The sequence below is a fragment of the Etheostoma spectabile genome, chromosome 12, assembly GCF_008692095.1.
Source record: "Etheostoma spectabile isolate EspeVRDwgs_2016 chromosome 12, UIUC_Espe_1.0, whole genome shotgun sequence".
Lineage (NCBI taxonomy): Eukaryota > Metazoa > Chordata > Actinopteri > Perciformes > Percidae > Etheostoma > Etheostoma spectabile.
The window spans coordinates 7,515,018-7,533,564 of NC_045744.1; the positions used below are offsets into that span (position 1 = coordinate 7,515,018).

General features: G+C 39.3%; 2 protein-coding genes across 3 annotated transcripts; one reads left to right on the plus strand and one right to left on the minus strand.

Annotated features, from left to right (window-relative positions):
• Positions 1–905: 905 nt before the first annotated feature.
• On the minus strand, positions 906–8,766 carry bokb (BCL2 family apoptosis regulator BOK b). Of its 2 annotated transcripts, none has more exons than XM_032530685.1 (5): positions 8,463–8,765; positions 7,591–7,935; positions 5,822–5,950; positions 2,496–2,659; positions 906–1,221 (listed from the first exon to the last, which is right to left on the minus strand). In XM_032530685.1, exons 2-5 carry the CDS (start codon positions 7,811–7,813, stop codon positions 1,096–1,098), a joined length of 642 nt encoding a protein of 213 aa, XP_032386576.1. In that variant the 5' UTR covers positions 7,814–7,935; positions 8,463–8,765; the 3' UTR covers positions 906–1,095. The 2 variants fall into 2 exon arrangements, with proteins under 2 accessions (XP_032386576.1, XP_032386575.1); XM_032530684.1 differs by having other exon boundaries at positions 969–1,221; positions 7,591–7,932; positions 8,463–8,766.
• A 4,981-nt stretch (positions 8,767–13,747) lies between these two features.
• Positions 13,748–17,904, plus strand: elovl1a (ELOVL fatty acid elongase 1a). Its single transcript, XM_032530679.1, has 8 exons — positions 13,748–14,078; positions 14,877–14,970; positions 15,252–15,442; positions 15,531–15,611; positions 15,796–15,852; positions 15,984–16,089; positions 16,291–16,430; positions 16,572–17,904. Exons 2-8 carry the CDS (start codon positions 14,910–14,912, stop codon positions 16,893–16,895), a joined length of 960 nt encoding a protein of 319 aa, XP_032386570.1. The 5' UTR covers positions 13,748–14,078; positions 14,877–14,909; the 3' UTR covers positions 16,896–17,904.
• Positions 17,905–18,547: the final 643 nt, after the last annotated feature.

An 18,547-nucleotide genomic window follows, 5' to 3' on the forward strand; every position in this document is an offset into this window, starting at 1 on the left:
TTTTAATATGTTAATGTTTTTAAGCTTCCTGTTCTGTCCTTGGAGTCTTCAAAATGAATGACAATTCAATTTACCTGTGTTACTGATGCTCCTATAATGTTACAGCATTCAGTTCTGCAACCAGGTGACTGTCTCTTTTTTTGCTTTTATTAAAGAGTAACAGTAAATGAGTAGAAAGATGTGGGGTATGACATGTAACAAAGGCTCCAATTTAAACCTGTGGGATAAAGTATCATAAAATATTCTGCATAATAAGTACATGTGAAGTTTTTTTTATTTTTATTAGGGGTTTTTAAATTAAAAAAAACAACATCCAGACACAACTTTATTTAATTAACACTGTGAAAGTAACCATTAAGCATACCACACAATCATCCTGAAGAGCCGTTGTCATAATCAAAATTGAAGAAAAAAAAAACTAAATCATAAATAAAACTATTTACAGTTTAAAAAAAGGAAATTAATTTCACCAAAATATGTGGATGCAGTTTATATCATTCTTCTGTCTTCAAGTTCTTTGGCAAACATTTCTTGGTCACTGGTGTCTAAAATCGCAGCAGAAAGTCGACTCATATTTGTGGAGAGGCACTGCTTGTGCTTTGGTGAAGTACAATAGTGTAAATCAGACTCTCACAAAAACTCACGGGACCCAGCCAGCTGAGCATCAATTTTCATTACAAACGTGGCTTTCACCTTTCGTTACTGCTTCATATTTTCTGAGACAAACGTCAAATCAAAGCATCAAACAGTTTATCTCAGGAGTGCAAACCACGTCACATTCAACCTGAACACCATCACACATCACAGTTACAACACTGGAGAAGCCTGGTTCACCGCACCGGTGTAAACAGTGTGAAAGTACGTATGAAAGGTGGAGTGACACAGACTTGTTTCGTTGCCTTTTGTGCTGTAAAATATCACCGTGACTACTCTTTGGCTGAAGGGTAATCACGTATCCGACAACGAGACAACACGAACACAACGCTGATGAAACTTCGACGGCCATCCGATGTGTACGACAATCTCCGCTCCATCGATTGTTGACCGAAGTCATGGAAGTCTGACATTTCGATCGATGGGGACTCCTGTGCTGAGTCATGGTTCCTTCATGATGTAGACGTACATGGTAGTGAGGAAGTACTTCAGGGACTCGATGGCAGACGACAGCCAGTGGTACTCAGGGGCAAGATCCTTCTTCACCACACATTTGGTAATCTCCGCCTGATAAAAGGAAATTAATATTTTTTTAAATAAGACAATGAGAGAAAACATCAAATAATAACTTTAATATTTTTTTTTAACCAAATACAAATAGAATTTAAAAAACAGATGCACTTTTCAGGGGGAAAAAAAGTGTTTCAAATTCAGTAAAAAAGGCGGTACCCCAGTGGTAAAAACGACTTAGCAGGTATAAGGTTTACCATGTTCACCATTTCAGTTTAGCGTGTTAGAAGGCTAATATTTAAATATTCATTTTAAATACGAAAGTACAGCCGCGGCTGATGGGAATGTCATAGCTCTGCGGGTATTTGGTCATTGACAAATTTAAATTCTGACCTGTTGATGGTAAAAGGAGGGTTAAAGGATGACCAGTTATTTAAAATTAAGTTTGAGGGGGATCTGAATGTAACAAATATTATGGAATGGTTATTCTTTCCTTTTTTTTTTTTTTTTAAATCCCTGGGGTGCCACCTTCATCTGACTTTTCTATGAGGAAAAAACACATCCCCAGTATGAATGACTGGACTCAAACTGCAATTCATTAAACTTGGTTGAGCATGACAAAATTTAAGTGCTGCACCTAAAAATGTATTTTTCATTATTGCAGTCTTTTACCCAAGAGAGGGCTACAGAAACAGATATTACCACTGCAAATCTTTGCATCGGATCAGCAAACAGGAACTAAGAGTAATTAAGGAAGAGCTCAATTTTCAGAGCCATAACTGGGCCCTTCTGAGCACGCTACATGTTGTATGCAACGCCCTTCTAACTCGGACTATCAGAGCTTATAAAAACAAACAAAAACAGTTCTGATCCTTCAACAAGATTACATAATCACAAAAGCAATGTGGTAGACCAGAAAGTTGCCAGTTTTAAACCCCAGAGAAACAAGATGGAAGCAGTGTTTTTTTTTTTTTATCAATCTTGTTGTGAACTCGGCACCGTCAGACACCGCCTACCAAGAGCCTGGGTCTGGCCGAGGTTTCTTCCTAAAAGGGAGTTTTTTTTACCGCCACTGTCGCACTGTTGCTTGCTCTTGGGGGAATCACTAGAATTGTTGGGACTTTATAAATTATAGAGTGTGGTCTAGACCTCCTCTATCTGTAAAATGTCTTGCGATAACTCTTATGATTTGATACTATAAATAACATTGAATTGAATTGAAACACTAATCATGCAGCAGCATTAATCCATACAAATCTGAGAAAAAAAACCAACATGATTTAGTAAGTGCAAATGGAAAAAAATAAAATACATTCTGGATTTCCACTTACCCATCCTCCTCGTCTTTTCAACCAAGGAACCAGAAACTTGCGGACAAACTGGCCCAGACTATCCACTAAGATGTGAACCGTGGTTGCGTGACCCATTCTGACACAATCAACAGCCAGGGCTCCGGCTACTGCGAACATCGATACCACTTTACCCCATGTAATACCTACAGCGAGAAAAACAGACATCACCGGCATACGTTTTATGTCTTTACCTTTGTCTATGGATAGATGTGCAAGCCCTGATGTTCATCATTAATGCATTATTAAAACCATGACTGGATGGGAGTTTCATGCTTCAGCAATTCAAGCTCATATTGATTTAGTCCTGCAGACACAGAGCAGTTGTTTAGAATATAATAGAATACACTTTATTGTCCTAGAGGGGAAATTTGTCTTTATTAAGTGAAGAGCTAAGAGAAGCCAAAATATTCGCACTATATCCAGAAGACCTGAGCTTCAATCCTCCATGGTGGCAGAATTTCCTGACCGGAATCAAACTGCCATACAGTATTTATCGCAACATAAACACTCCTTTTCCTGTTCTCATGGGTGCCAATCCCAGTCCATGCCAAGCATCACCACCCACCTAATCTCTATGGTGTCTTTGTTACGTAGTCTGTGATTTTGCCTCTAAGCATATGGGGCAGTCGGTGGGCATTGTACTGAAATAAACTGCAAATACCAGGTTTGAATCAACAAACCAATGTATTTGTGTTAATGTGGCTGATAAGACGCCTTACAGAGCAGTTATAAATTAATGAGGGTTAGATTGTTTTGCCTTTTCCTGGAGGTGGGTAAACACAGACTCAGATTCTACTGTGGGGGGGGGGTCAACGTGTTCAGAAAATGATTTTGCATGCATTATTAAGAAGCAACCGAGAGCTAAAAACTGCAAATTCTTGTCTTTCCTCCTAAACAACCCGGTCTAATAATGAATGGCATCCAGCCATTTCCAGGTTCAGTTTGCAGTGCAGCAGAGGCTGATACAACAGCCGTCACCGATGCAGTGCAGGGCCTAATGACATTAACCTCCTTAGACCGGCTCCCATTGTCATTGCTGACCTAAAGTGCCTTACTGTGGCTATAAGAGGACAAAGCGAGCTCTGAGCAAGCTTAAATAAGATAACTGTCCATGGAAGCTGTCAGAGTACGTCACATCTTGCTCCCTACTGAGAAACAGGCCAAGAATAGAGACAAGATTGTCAGGGATAAAGCTGTAGGAGAGGACATTGGAAAGAGGCAGAACAGAAGTGGGAGGCAAGCGAAGATAGATGAAGGAGAGACAAGCCATGTTGATTTTACTGAGGGAGACCACAGTACAGACCACTGCTGAACCGCTTCTAAAGAAAATATGTGGTTATAATACATAGATCCACTGAACTTACCATTCCTTTGTGTCATGTTAAGCTCTTTGAGGCATGATGATGAATAACAAAAAGCTACACAAGTCATCATAGAACAAATTCCGGTTAGCAGGAAAAACAAACTTAGATGCGTTTTTCTATTTATATTCAGGTTTCAATCCGTCCCAGAAGGCAGGGGCAGCCTGGGTTTGTTATTCTTCGGGAGAAATCCCACGCTGTTTCCAAAAATGACATCCTTGTGACGTCTAAATAAGCACAAATTTAGCCAGAACACAGGCATGAAAATTACATTAAGCGAGTCCATTTTTTTTTATCTTTCCTGGAAAAATGACAAATTTTAGTTGCTCGTCACACTGCCGCCAGACCATCTAATCTATCCCAAAGGCTCACACTGAGGACATAATGTTACTCTGTTGTCAAGGTAACTTGAAACAAGTCCAAGAGCCAGCACAACCAAGTTCAAGTCGAATTCCTCTCTCAAGATCAAGACAGAACAAAGATTTAAGCAATTAAATAATTAACTTTTTATTTTTTTATGACTCACAATTCAATCAGAGCATCCCATGGCTATTTCGAGGTAGTGGGAATAGTGTAGGTAAAATAAAATATAGTAAAATACTGTAACTGTATCTCTACTTAAATTACATTTTGGTTACCTTACCTTACATGTGGCACATGCCTGATATCCGATAACCACCATTGTATTTTACTGCAAATTTAGTTGCACTTTTCTGTCCTCTTTCATAGACTGCAGCACAGCAGCATACATCTTTAACATGCTCATGTCACACAAAAACTAAACTAACAATTTACAGCCCCCCTAGCGGCTCTATGAGGCTGTACACAAGGCTTTTTGAGCTAAATTTTAACATCAGCATGCTATCATGCTCACAATTACAAAGTTTGCATGCTGATGTTTAGCAGGTGTCACGTTTACCGTGTTCACCATGTTAGTTTTTGTGTATTAGCGTGCTAACATTAGCTTATGGAGACTATCATTGCTTTGTCAAGAATATCCCAAATTTTACCTGATGATGACACAAAGCTTAAAGCTAAAGGATCATTGGAGGGATTTTAATTGATCCTGTGCAGTAGTCAGGATACAAATTTCATGGACATAAATTTCATGGTAAACCATACAACACTTGTCTAGACATTTTACCCACCAATGATGGAAGTAATGTCAGGGGATAAACAAAGTCAGTAGGATTAATTCACCTACAACCATGAATGTCTGAACCAAATTACATGACAATCCATCTGGTAGTTGTTGATATATTTCAGTCTGGACCAAAGTGGGGTACCGGCTGAACCACAGGCCAACATTGACGTTCCTAGAGTGACGCTGCTAGCATGGCTACAAAGTTTTAGAACACCCAACAATGTCTGCAAATGACATTTACCAAAAAAAACAACAACAACTAAATGACCTTCATCACAACACTTTATCATAAGGGCTATACCAAGTCCAGGTTACCAAAAACTTTAAGAGACCTAAAAAAAACAGTTGTCAGAAGCAGGTATTTCTTGGGCCATTCAATGCCTAAATTCAAAAGAAAAAGGTAAAGAAGAATATAGCATTGTTGTAATAATAAGGCAATATGTACTTAATATAAATACTTAATCCGTAAGAATCTATATCCCCAAACTATCAACGAATCAGAGTCTAAACTTGGTGACTCTAAAAATCTGTGGGAGAAATGATGTGTTTTAGATAAAGTCACACTCCACTTACTTATGATTCACACCCACTCACTCTCACTAAAAGCACCTCTCAGCTAAAAGGGTCTGACAGAAAGTGAACAGTCACACCTGTTACTGTTTTCACAGTAACTGCCTTCATTCGTTGTCTGAGACACTGCAGCAGTCTAAATCCCTTTCTGTGCTGGCTTTGAATTGGATGGCATACAGTGTACAACATCATCATCATCATCATTATCACCTTCAGCAACAGCCGTGTACCTGTTGAGAAGATCTCTGTTGCCACGCCGATGAAGGCATCTGAAACCATACTCTCCATGGCAACAGAGATGTTGAGTTGCCGTGCCACGTTCCTGTACAAATAGGGCTGTATACACTCCAGCTCGTCGCCTAGGTAACACAGCGAGAGAGAGCGAGAGAGAGAGAGAGAGCGAGAGCGAGAGAGAGAGAGAGAAGCATCATAAGTCTGTTAGGAAGACTGCAGTTTAAACCAATTATTTAAACGCTGTGGGTTATCCAATCTCTTATACAATCCGGTGAATGTAACCATTCAACTGATTTAAACAATTTACTTTGTTCTGCTGGTGGAGGGTCACTCAGACGTCAGGATGTTAAAGTAAAACATGCACGTCTCTAAAAAAAAGTCTCTTAAAGTAAAACATGCACGGCTCTTAAAAAGACGGCTGGCACTTTAGCTGCTGTGTTAAGCAAGTCAAGTCCTCCAGATGTGATCACTTATTTTAAGACACAGACAGACACACAGACAAAGAGAGAGAGAGGAGAGAGAGAGAGAGAGAGAGAGAGAGAGAGAGAGAGAGAGAGACCCCCCCCCCACAACACACACACACACACACTTGTCCCAAGCTCATAGATTGAATATATCTATGATATACAGTATAGTGCAGTATGTGGAAATTGTCCAGTCTGAGGAGTCATTCAGTGTAGTTTCTTATATTTTATATGTATCAATCATCTTTTCGATTTATCTCAGCTCTCAGCCTACTATTTTCTAAAAGTAGATTAGCGACTCTGCTTTTTACACCCAAGAGCAGTTAATTCTGATCATATCACCGTCACAGCAGTCAGTTCACACAGGCATCCATCTGAATTCACACAAGATAATGAGAACGTATTGATCGTGGTGAAAGCAATGAATTTAATAATCCGTGCGAAATCGGAGAGCATTTCCTTTCCAGTGTTGTAATTTTCTCTAGGAAATGCACACAATAAACTTAGTTTTGAGAGTTGTTGGTACTGGTAAACACTGTTACATGGAATTAGCATTTTGCCAAGAGGACCCAAACAACATTTTTCAAAGTCTCAAATCCAACACATTTATTGAATATAACTGATCATGTGTCCTGCTCATCCTATTTTATTGTATATTGCAACAGGAGGCTTCTTTTCACTTCTACCTGTTAGTTATTAATAAAATATCTCAAAATCTTCCTGGCGTATTTCATATTTCAAATCAATTTGATGGATTGGAGTTAAGCTGTGATATGACTTTGGTAAAGATTTTGAACCAGTTTAAAGAGTTCTTAATATTACAAGAAATATTGAAAAAAAATTATTTTCTGGCACAAACGCTTCATCGTTGTCCATCCCCAAGCATATTTTGAGACCCAGACCCAATGAAAACTACATTTAGAGCAGATGAAAATGCCCTCCATTTTTTGTTTAGATTATCTTAATCTTTGTATAAAAACTAAAAGGTGGAGGTTAAGACACTGTCAATAAACCACAATGTCCTCTGACCAAAACACTTGTTGCATCTCTCTACTGTTTATGCATGTATAAATAATAATAAAAACAAAAAAGGAATAAAAAAAAACCACACAAATATAAATAATCTGATCTACTTAAAAGCATTATGTTGAAACTAATGCGGCCACTTCATCTTATCTGAGTTTTTTTTCTCCTGGGTGTATCAGGTTCAACCTATACAAGGAAATAACGGTGATATCCCTGAATATGCATATTTTGCCCTTTAAGCCTATTATTTAAACAGTTCTTCAGGTTTCTCTTACCAAGACAGAGAAGCACCAAAGACACCTCAGCGAGCGCTGCATTTGAGGGCGAGAGGTTGAGTTCGGTTTTGGACCATCCCAGTCCATTCTGGTTTAGCCTGGACAGTATGTAGTCCCTGCACAAGGCTTTAGACTGGGACACCAGCTCCTTCTCAGTCAACGATCGGTCAAACACATCCAGGACATCTGCAGCAAACACAGAGGACCGCCGCAGGACCTCCATGTCCTTTCTGCAGGAAGATCAGGGTCAAAGAGACTCTGACCTCTTGGGATCAGATGAGTCTCAGTGTGTCCTCTGTTGTTATCCCAGAGGAGTGAAGCTCAGCGATGGAGACAATATTGCTGCTGTGAGGACAGAAAACCTTTATTAATATTTTATTAGAGGCAGCTAGAGAGAGATTGGTTGAAATGAATTGCATCCCTTAATCTCCAAATGTTTCTGTAGGAGAGATGCTTTTAATCAACACACTGGGGCTAAAAAGGTACGCGTCTTAGTTACATTCACCAGGACTTTGGGCGTTGTTGGGTGTATACAGAGACACTGCCAATCTAAATCAGACCACAAACTTACATAAGAATGTGATGGAGGCGTTATTGTTGTGAGTCACACTATGGGATAGTCAAGATGTTGCTACATATCTTGGATTATGCAACACCAAGCTGATACCAAGAGAGGATAAAGGAAAGCTGATAGGACAGTAGCAGTCCAAGCTATCTTGATTTGAGGTTAAACTGCATAAAGCATAGCCTAAATTTGTCAGTGCAACATAGTAACCTGATAAATAGAATACATTATGAGATATAGGCCCATTTTAAAATATGGATTTATGCATCATTTAGGCTGTTGCACGCAAAGAACAAGACACGCTTACCTTCAGCGTTGTATCCACATTGAGTCCCCGCTTCTTATATGACAAATGGGATTTTCCCAGTGAATTAATCAGGAACCCAACTTTCGGTCCCCAGCCAAGAGAACCCGAACGTGACAGGAACGCGGCTCGTCTCCTCTCAGAAGTAAATGTTTGTATCATCAGGAAACCAGTGCGAAGTTTTGCCTCAGGTCACATTCCAACGGTTTATCGTCTTCTCGGTCCACTTGTTTCTCTGTCTGAGCCGAGGCACGCACTCAGAGGACGCCTACCTGTTGGTCTGTTCCACTTTCCCATTGGCGCTCAATAGGTGCGTTAGTTTCAGAGTTGGGAGAAGCCCGGAGGAGGAGTTCGACGCAACGCCGCCCAGGAGCTGAACGAGATCACCTTCACACGGGAGGACAGAGGGAGCCAAATCAACTGCATCGAGATTTTCATTCACAAATCTGGGCAAGACAAACAGTGTGAGTGAGTGAGTGAGTGAGTGAGTGAGTGAGTGAGTGAGTGAGTGAGTGAGTGAGTTGGGCTTTCCCAGTACATGTAGGCCTATAGGCTATATAACTGTACAGATGACCTCCTCCCAGTGTTAAGTATTCCTTGCTGACGCAGCACCTTTTATCCCTCCCACAGCAGGTGTTCCACTCTGCACTTACTGTATATAGCCTTCTGAGTGTCTGAGACTAAGTTAACTGGGCTTTGATGCGCCACGTAAAGGGTAAAGGTACTTTATTGTCACATACACATGTAGCAAAATTCATTCTCTGCATGTAACTTATCCCTCAAGGTAGCAGTAGGCAGCCATTTAACTCCAGATCTGAGCCAGTGCTTTGATCAAGAGCACTGACTGGAGAACCTGGTACATGGCTTTTGATGGTGGGCGAAACCGGAGCACCCGGAGGAAACCCATGCAAATGTGGGGAGACCATACAAACTCCTCAAAGAAAAGGCCAGGAACGACCCGGATTCAAACCCAAAACCTTCTTGCTGTGAGGCTGTGTGCTGCTAACCATTGGACCACCATGCTGTATGAAGCAGTTTTATTGATTTGTTGTTGTATTGTCACTTTTTTATTATCCAAAATACAAACATTTACATGTAGAGTACTTTATTGATATGTGGCATAATGTCTATAACAAGTTCTGCTGTTGTTGCTGTTGTTGTCGGTAGTATTATAGTTGTCTGTTTATATATCTAACGATTACTATATGGCACATGATTTCTTTCTAGATCAGGGGTCTTTAACGTTTTTCAAGCCAAGGACCCCTTAGAAAATGAAGTTGCATGTTAAAATGTACCTACAATAACCTTTATATTATAACCAATATACATATGTTTTTGCATAAAATACTAAGACATTAAATAGCCTGTTAATTTTGAACATGAGCATTTGTGTTAAACATATATATAGCACTGTTAATTCTCACACTGTATCTGGAATAGGAAAACCTATAGGAAAACCTATCATCAGTGGGGATTCATATTTAATAATAATACGTTGGATTAATTTTAGGATTTTGTAAGTTTTGAAAAAATTTAAAAAACATAACAATAATTTGGAGGCCCCCCTGCATTGACTCTGAGGACCCCCAGTTGAAGATCCCTGTTCTAGACTATTAAATATCTAGCCTATCTATCAATAAAAGTTCATCCTTTCGGCGCTCCATACTGTAGAGCTTGTTTTATGTTATTTTTCAAAGTAAAACTAAATCAGCTGTTGTTTTGAAAGGAGATGATGTTGATATCATCTAAACCCATTAGTGGGTTAAATGATTAGGGCTTTTAATAGTTAAGTGTTTGGCCCCTAGGTGTCGCTGTTACTCACTTTGCTGCTGAGGCCAACGTTGTCGTTTCCTGGTTCATTTAAAAAAAATTAAAAAAAAATAAGTTGATGTTAAATGTTTCTGAGCTGATGTGCTCAGTTCTTAATGTTTGTCTCCTGGGACAGATTCAGCCAGTTATCAATATATTACTAAAACACGATAATATTTCCAAGTAGTGCTGATGATTGATAGTTGTACTTTTATCCTTGTTCTCAATGTTACTCTGATAGTCACACAGATCATGAAAAACAGAGAAACACAGTACACTTAAAGGGACACTTTACCACAAAATCAAGAATGCATGTCCAGTCATTCTGTGTAGATAGTTTTAGTGTGGGTTGGCCAGTGTTGGAGATACTGTATGGTCCGTAGAGATGTCTGCTTTCTAACAATATAATGGAACTAGATGGCCCCGAAAATAGCCTACATTTTAAAAACCCAACAGCAATGGCTTTATCCAGAAATCACGACCCAGTTACTCTAGATAAATCACAGACCGAGTTGTGAACAGTTTCAATTAGAAACAATGGTAAAAAGAAAATAGTTGATTTGGGGGTGAACTGCCCTTTAAGAATTACCTTTCCCTGCCAGCAGCAGTGTCTCCTTGTCTGGAATAAAAAGGTTCTACATAAATACTGGCGTAATTAAGTCAATTCAAAATCCTTACTGACCAAAAACACACCAACAATCAGTTGGATTTGCTACCCTGACAGGTTACCAGGTTAACAGGGTTATTAATTGACGCCACATTTAGAACTGATTTACCTTTGACATAGTGTTAATATTTATTCTTCATGTGGAGCCATACTTTCTTTCCTATACACTAGAAAAAGCAGTATAAAGTAGTATTAGTTTCAATTAGTGATGTTGCCTTATTTTTTATTTTCTGTATTTTTGACTTGTTTGTTTTTGACTGCTACAGTACAGTTTTTAAATGTGTATGCACCAAACACACCAAGGCCAATTCAATGCAAGGGAAAACTTATTTTGGCAATAAATCTCATTCTGACATTTTTTTTCTTATAACTAACCTCGATTTTTACAATGTGTAAATCGTTTTGACTCATTCTGAAAATAAGTCATTCATTCAATAATAACAATATTATAAAATCACTGAAGTCAAACAATCATCACATTTATTTAAATTGGTACATAGAACCTGTTGATATTTCTCCATAACATTGACAAACTATGGGTGAGTGCTTTATAAAGTCCAGAATTAATGGATTAGTGAATGTCAAGTGTCTGAATAAGTTAAACAACAAAATATCAAAACCGTCATGTTATTAGAAGACTGAAAAAGTGTCCTGTTGGGTTGATCTTTCAGTAATTAGCATGCTAATGGATGAGTTTCTGTGTAGTTCTGTTAAAAGAAAACATCCCCCTCCTTTGAGTCAGTGTTCACATTCAATTGTTCCAAGGAGAAACCTGAACTTTTGAATATTAACACAAATGACCCTGTTCCGAGGTTGTATAACAGGTTGTACAATCAGTTTTTTGGTCACACGAGTGCAATGAATGAAACAGCTAGGTTGCAAACCCCACTACTGTGTGAGGAAACACATTAAAACTCACATTCAATAGTTTCTTCTCATTACAAACGACACAAAAAGTGCACCTCTGGAGGTTCAGATTTCTACAATGACAGTGTCACTGAAAGATGGATTCATGAGCTCCGATGACTCATGTGTTTGGGAATTTCATGATGCTATTTTACAAAATACCTCATTGCGTGTCCACATTCATGTTCACTGAGTTCATTCATTCCTTTCCAGCAGCCAAGTTCAGTCTTAAACATCCAGAAGCATCTCTCCTGTCCACTCTTTCACAATTGGCTAATTGAGAACAACCCGCTATGTCTCGAGGCTGCTGTCTATCCTTTGGTTATGCTGTTGGGCAGAGAACTATGGGCCATGGACAATGGTATGTTGTTTGTTAGTTTCCATGTGATATTTCTATTGGGCAAAACGTGGACTTAAGTCAATGTGAAATGGCCGCAAGTCTAAGAAACACAGGGAGTGTCTTAGTGTGCAGTAACATGGCAGCTGTGAAATACAGCTGACATATGGATAGAGACAAAGACAATAACTTTAACATTCAATCTAGGTTAAAAACATGTCAGTGTTCAAAATGTTGACATGTTTCAGTCATGCTTTGGGTTTTTTCTAGTGGAGAAAGGGCGGCAATCTTGGTGTATATTTTGGACATCAATGCTTAATCATTTTGAAAGACAAACCTTGTGGATGAGCTGTTTCTATCGAGATACTTGGATGCTGCGTAGCTTTGCCAGATGTTCTTCAGTGCGGCTACTCCTTTGCAGAAACACTTGTGAAAAGTTACATCCTTCTCTTTAGAGATGAATGAGTGAAACAAAACTGTTGAATAATGTTAAGAAGCTCAGTTTCTCTTCTGTTTAAGATGTTGGTGACCTGAGACGAGTTTCATGTGGCCATGTAGTAGCCACTGCTCAAGTTTTAGGCCTTCTCTGAAACACAGCCTACCGCCAAGAATGATGTACTCTGAGAGTACAAAGGTACAACCTAATACAGTACAAACTGCATGACATACAAGCACCGAATGCAATCACTGTGGTTTTATTTCTTCCTGGAATTTACTTCATGACAAACCGTCCAACGCAGGAATTTGTTTCAACTTTAAATTTTCAATTTGACATGTTAAAATCAAATCACTGTGCCATGATTTATGGCCTTAATCAAACATTCAGTGATTTAATGGCTGTGTTTTTCGTGCCTGCACTTCATTGAAGAGCCAGCATGTGCTGAGTTGTCAAACGGTATGTAAACAGACAGCGATGATTCCTCCCTTCCGTCCTCATTCTCTCGTACGGAGATTCCTTTCATTCCAACCTTTTGGTCTATCGTACGAGTACGAGGGGGAGTACATTTCAAAATTCATTCAGGCCTCACGCCCATCATCCTGGGTGCTCGGGAAACAGGTAAAACCAGAGGCACAGCTGAGCTCGTCATAGCAGCCAGGGTTGGACTGAAAACCCAGCCTCTGTGCCACAGCACTGGGATGGGCAACTTAAAAAAGTGACGTTAGGTTTGTGAATGTGTGTTATCTGATTTCACCTTTAGCCTAAATCATGCTGGATGGACATTTTTAAAAGGAAATGATTAGACCTTCTTTTTTTTTCTTTTTTTTAATTTACACACAAGGAGCTTCAAACCAATGAGATTTATTTTTAACCTGTAACTTTTTTTGGTCAGTAATTGTATCATTTTTCTAATATAATTATTATTTTTATCCTCATGTGCTTATTTGTATTATTACATGCGCTTAGTTTTCGTTGCCCAACAATGGGGCCCATTCACCTTTAACCAAGGCCTTCATGCACTCCAGGACCCCATCCCATTTGCCACCATCGACGAGCCAGTCCAATCACAAACAGGCTAAGTGAGGATGGGAAGGTGGAGCTAAGCATTGAAACAGGGTGTGGTCCTGAAACTACTAAGATCTGTAGAGTCCCGGGGTTTAAATTGAGTTAAATGATCCCGGTGCCATATCTTGGCTGGCCTCTCACTTTTACTCTTTCTCTTGCTTCTTTTCCCATTTCTTACCTGTGAAACCTTCAGCTCTTGTTGGATGTCTAGCTAAACTAAATCCCAGACATTTGAGAACACCTGGAGGCCACCACCCACGGAGCTTTTCACGGACCTGGTTTTCAGCTGATCACCTCTCACTGCTGCTCCTGATCTCTTTGATTCTCTGGATTGAGGGCTCCCTGCGCTGGCTGTGCTCCAGCTTTCCTCACACACGGGAGTTAGTACAGCGGCCGGTGAGTCTCTTGGTAGGCTACCAACCTAGGATTGTGGCAGTTTCAGGGAAAGTTTTAGGGCTCTGAGATTGGTGTGTGTGCTGCTCCATTGCGTTTTTAATGTATGAATGTTTCTTTTTAATGCAGCATCGTTGGACTGGTGTCTTTTGTGTGTGCCAGATACACCTTCCGTTTTACAGTTCAGTAAAGTTGGACTATAGGGCGACACAGCATTACCTCTGCTGCTTTAAATAAAGTATGCTGTGTGGTTTCACTCATTGGAAATCGCAGATCAGCTCACATCTCGGTGGGTTGGCTGAGTTGTCTGTGAGGGCCAAGTTCTTTGCCTCACCTGTTTGACTTGCTCTGTTAGTCAGCAGAGTACTTCATTGTTTCTAAACTGACAGCAGAACTCAGATGTTTCACAATCCGTCATGAATCCTTCTTATATTTAATCATCTTAACATTTTCTTTTTTCATTCACAACATCAAATTAATTTCCTTTTTTTTTTTTTTTTTTTTTAAATGAAGCACAATTAGTGCTGAAACCGTGAGGATTTGTAGTTTACATGCTACAGTTTGGATGAGGCCGTGAAAGGAGCTCCTACAGATTTCTGTGTATTTTTTTTATTTATTTTTTTTATAGGGGGTTGTAAGGTTGTACACAATGGGGTGTTTGATGAGCCTGTGCAGCTGTCTCCTGTTTGTTCAGCCAGACAGGTCGCTTTGTCGCTCACCTGCCCAACCAACCGACCTCACCTTCAGCTCAGCTTCATCTCCTGGTATCTGACTCTTTCTCTTTTCTCATTTCTCCCCCAGTGGTTTTAATAGGACAAGAAACGAGGAGTCACCATGCTTCGAGAAGCTGTATCAAACATTTTAACATTACATGATTATATACTGAAGAGGACTGGTAAGTGTCTCTGTTACATATTTACTTAATCTCTGATTTGTTACAATATGAATGAATATGTGGTGATGTAATGGCACAACAATATAAAGCTGTGTTTGTGTTGTGGTGTGTGTGTGTGTGTGTGTGTTGTTGTGTGTGTGTGTGGTGTGTGTGTGGTGTGTGTGTGTGTGTGTGTGTGTGTGTGTGTGTGTGTGTGTGTGTGTGTGTGTGTGTGGTGTGTGTGTGTTGTGTGTGTGGGTGTGTTGTGGAGAAATGTTTTATATTTATTTTTTTCTCCTCAGATGTCCGAATCAAAGACTACCCACTGATGCAAGACCCTCTGCATATGACCGCCATCCTGTTAGCCTATGTCTTCCTCTCAATTTACGTTGGACCTCGCCTGATGGCAAACCGCAAACCCTTCAGTCTCAACACATCTATGATTGTCTACAACCTCAGCATGGTTTTACTAAACGCCTACATAGTGTATGAGGTAAATAATCTTTTGGCTAAAATCTCCATTCCCTCACCGACCAGAGGGCTTGTGAAATGTTAACAGCTGCTGATGTGTTGTCACCTAGTTCATGATGGCTGGATGGGGCACCACCTACACGTGGAGATGTGACCTCATTGACAACTCAACCCGGCCCGAGACTTTCCGGGTAAGCCAGTAAACTGTTTATCATGTGCTTCAGAGCAGAGGAGCTCTCACTACCTGTTGTGCCCTTAAAGTGCTCACTTTCAAGTTAGGACTGTTCTAAAGGCTGCGAAATAATGTCCTTCAGTGATTGTCTATAGGTAGATATATGACATTACAGCGCTTTTTTTTTCTTTTTCTTCCCCCAGATGATTCGAGTGTGTTGGTTGTTTTATTTTTCAAAATACATCGAACTCCTTGACACAGTAAGGATATTTTCATCTCTCCTAACATTTTGTTTTGGGCTTTTTTCTCGTGACCTTTTTAGTTGTCAATGACATATCTTATATGCATGTTAACTTTAGCTTGTTGTATTTTTTTTTTTTTATGGTTTTAGCTATTCTTTGTGCTGAGGAAGAAACATAGCCAGATCACATTTCTCCACGTTTTTCATCACTCCTTCATGCCCTGGACGTGGTGGTGGGGAATCACCCTGACTCCTGGTGAGGTTTACTCCGCATCATATCAATGTTAAACACTTCATACAGACATTATGCATAAACAAAGAATTAGACATGGCTTAATATCTTCTCAAATTACAGACTGACACTACTTTGCATCCAAATAAATGAAAGTTCAAAGCCAAAACAGTTGCATAAAAATGTCTAACGAAATGCATAATTTCCTGTTTTCCTCCTTTCAAGCTGGAGGAATGGGCTGCTTCCATGCCATGGTGAATGCTGCCGTCCACGTCATCATGTACTTCTACTACCTACTTTCTGCAGCCGGACCACGCTTCCAGAAATACCTGTGGTGGAAGAAATACATGACCGCCATTCAGCTTGTGCGTCCCTCTTCTATTGTTTCGTTTTTTTTTTTTATATAAGTATTATAAAGACATGATTGGCGTCATGTATTTTACAATGGATCTGGGTTAGAATAGGATAAGTAATAACGACTCCGTCCTTTCTCTGTTGTTTTACAGACACAGTTTGTTCTGGTCTCTGTCCACATCAGCCAGTACTACTTCATGGAGAAGTGTGACTACCAGATTCCCATGTGGATCCACCTGATTTGGATGTATGGCGTCTTCTTCTTCCTTCTCTTCTCCAACTTTTGGATCCAGGCCTACATTAAGGGCAATCGACTTCCGGCGGCAAAAGACCCTAACACTAACTCAAAGCCAAAACAGAACGGCTCAACCAGTGAACCTATCGCTGTGGTGGCCAATGGGAAACACCTGGAGAATGGAAATGCACACCACCACACCAATGGCAAAATTCTCCTGGGCAAAGTAAAGAAAATCTGACTTGGTGACTCTGTAAATGAGAGGAGGAGAAGAAGAAGAAGAAGAAGAAGAGAGGAGGCTCTATAGAGCTATCTTGATAATATTTTGCATCATTCATCTCTAATAGCATATTGGAATGGCACAGATTTCAATATTTTACATCTAAACTTTATAGTTTCCAATATATAAATTTTTCTTGTGCACTTGTTGGGCTATGTTTTTTGGTGGTGATCTCTACTTGCCACATGTTAGTCGTTGTAAAAAGCCTTAACTGTGATAAACGCTGTCTGAAGATCGGTGCTCATTTTGTCACTGATGGTATTCTTCAAACTCGGGTTGGGTCCACACAAGCTTGACCTACACTAGTTTGTCTGGCATGACCGTTGTTGCTTGGAAGTACCGCACAGAGTTTCCACTGCAGACGAGCACATATGAATAATGGGTACAAAGTTCATGCCAAAAACACTGTCAAAGATTTAGTTTTGTTCTGTTTTTATTTATCTTTTGAAATAAAACTTTTTTAGATAAAGGTCTGTGTCATTTGGAAAGCAGTAATGGTGTGCAGTTTGTAAGAAACCTCAATTTTTCAATTTTAAGAATTGTGAAAAAGAAATGTTATACTGTATATTACAGTGTCGATGCATTCAGCATTTTTGCATAATTAGGTAGTGACATATACACGGTTATATTAATCTATTGAGTTTTGCAACACTGTATGGTCTATTCACTCAGCATGAAGTTAATAGATTCCCTTCCAGCAAATTAGAATTAGATAAACTGCACTGTTTCTGAACATCACTGCAGGATGTATATATTGAACGGTTTTTGCTGCTGTTCATGACACGTGCTAGGATGATCTAGTTTTGAAGCACTGCTAGCCTTTTAAAAATTGGATCTGATGATTCCCACTAACAATGCATAGTAATGGATGTTTAGGGGTATCCCGAAGCTGTTTGTTACAATTAACCCCCACAATGTTCAATAGATTAACCTGTTTGACTCCAGCAGAAATAAAAACTCGATAAATGTATTTCAAGTTTACTGTTTTCAAATGTTTCGCCTGAGTTAATTTCTTACTTTTCTACACCAGGGGGGTCTAAAGATTCTAATAGAGCCTCGACGACAAAGATTGTATACAGCCAACTTAAACTACAAAGAAAAAGACCAAACATAAATGAGCATGTATAGCTCTTCATAATCATACTGCCAGCAACACACTATTAAATAAACATTCCTTTAAAGCAGAGATTTACTCACGTGTGGAGATTTGTTTCTACAGCAAAATGTCATTGATACATTTATCCTGTGGTATGATGGTGTAGGAGGGAAAACCTATCATCTTAAATAACATGTACATTGTCTGCATTCATTACTGATTGCAAATGTTCAGTGAGATTCTGGCTTTGTCAGTATAACTGCTAAATGTTATTTTAAGTCTATTAGTGATCAAATGTAATTTTAAATATGCATCTAATATGAATGCAAAAATGCTAAACTAGGTGTCAGAGCCTTATATAATACATTTTATTTGTAATGCACTTTACATTTAAACAAATCTCAAAGTGCTACAGTAAGATCATAAAAGCAAGGTAAAAAAACATCAGTGTAAAATATCTATAAATAGTGCAATGGCATTTTTGTGCAAAGTTAAAACTCATAAGTTCTGCTAAAAA

What these genes read in the sequence shown, in the direction of transcription:
- bokb (XM_032530685.1), bottom strand. Translation starts at nt 7,813, where the DNA reads ATGGAGGTCCTGCGGCGGTCCTCTGTGTTTGCTGCAGATGTCCTGGAT. An exon ending in TTTGGTGCTTCTCTGTCTTG is followed by an intron (nt 5,951 to 7,590) that starts GTAAGAGAAACC and finishes TGTGTTACCTAG; the next exon opens with GCGACGAGCTGGAGTGTATA. An exon ending in TGAAAAGACGAGGAGGATGG is followed by an intron (nt 1,222 to 2,495) that starts GTAAGTGGAAAT and finishes TCCTTTTATCAG; the next exon opens with GCGGAGATTACCAAATGTGT.
- elovl1a (XM_032530679.1), top strand. Translation starts at nt 14,910, where the DNA reads ATGCTTCGAGAAGCTGTATCAAACATTTTAACATTACATGATTATATA. An exon ending in TTATATACTGAAGAGGACTG is followed by an intron (nt 14,971 to 15,251) that starts GTAAGTGTCTCT and finishes TTTTCTCCTCAG; the next exon opens with ATGTCCGAATCAAAGACTAC. An exon ending in ACGCCTACATAGTGTATGAG is followed by an intron (nt 15,443 to 15,530) that starts GTAAATAATCTT and finishes GTTGTCACCTAG; the next exon opens with TTCATGATGGCTGGATGGGG.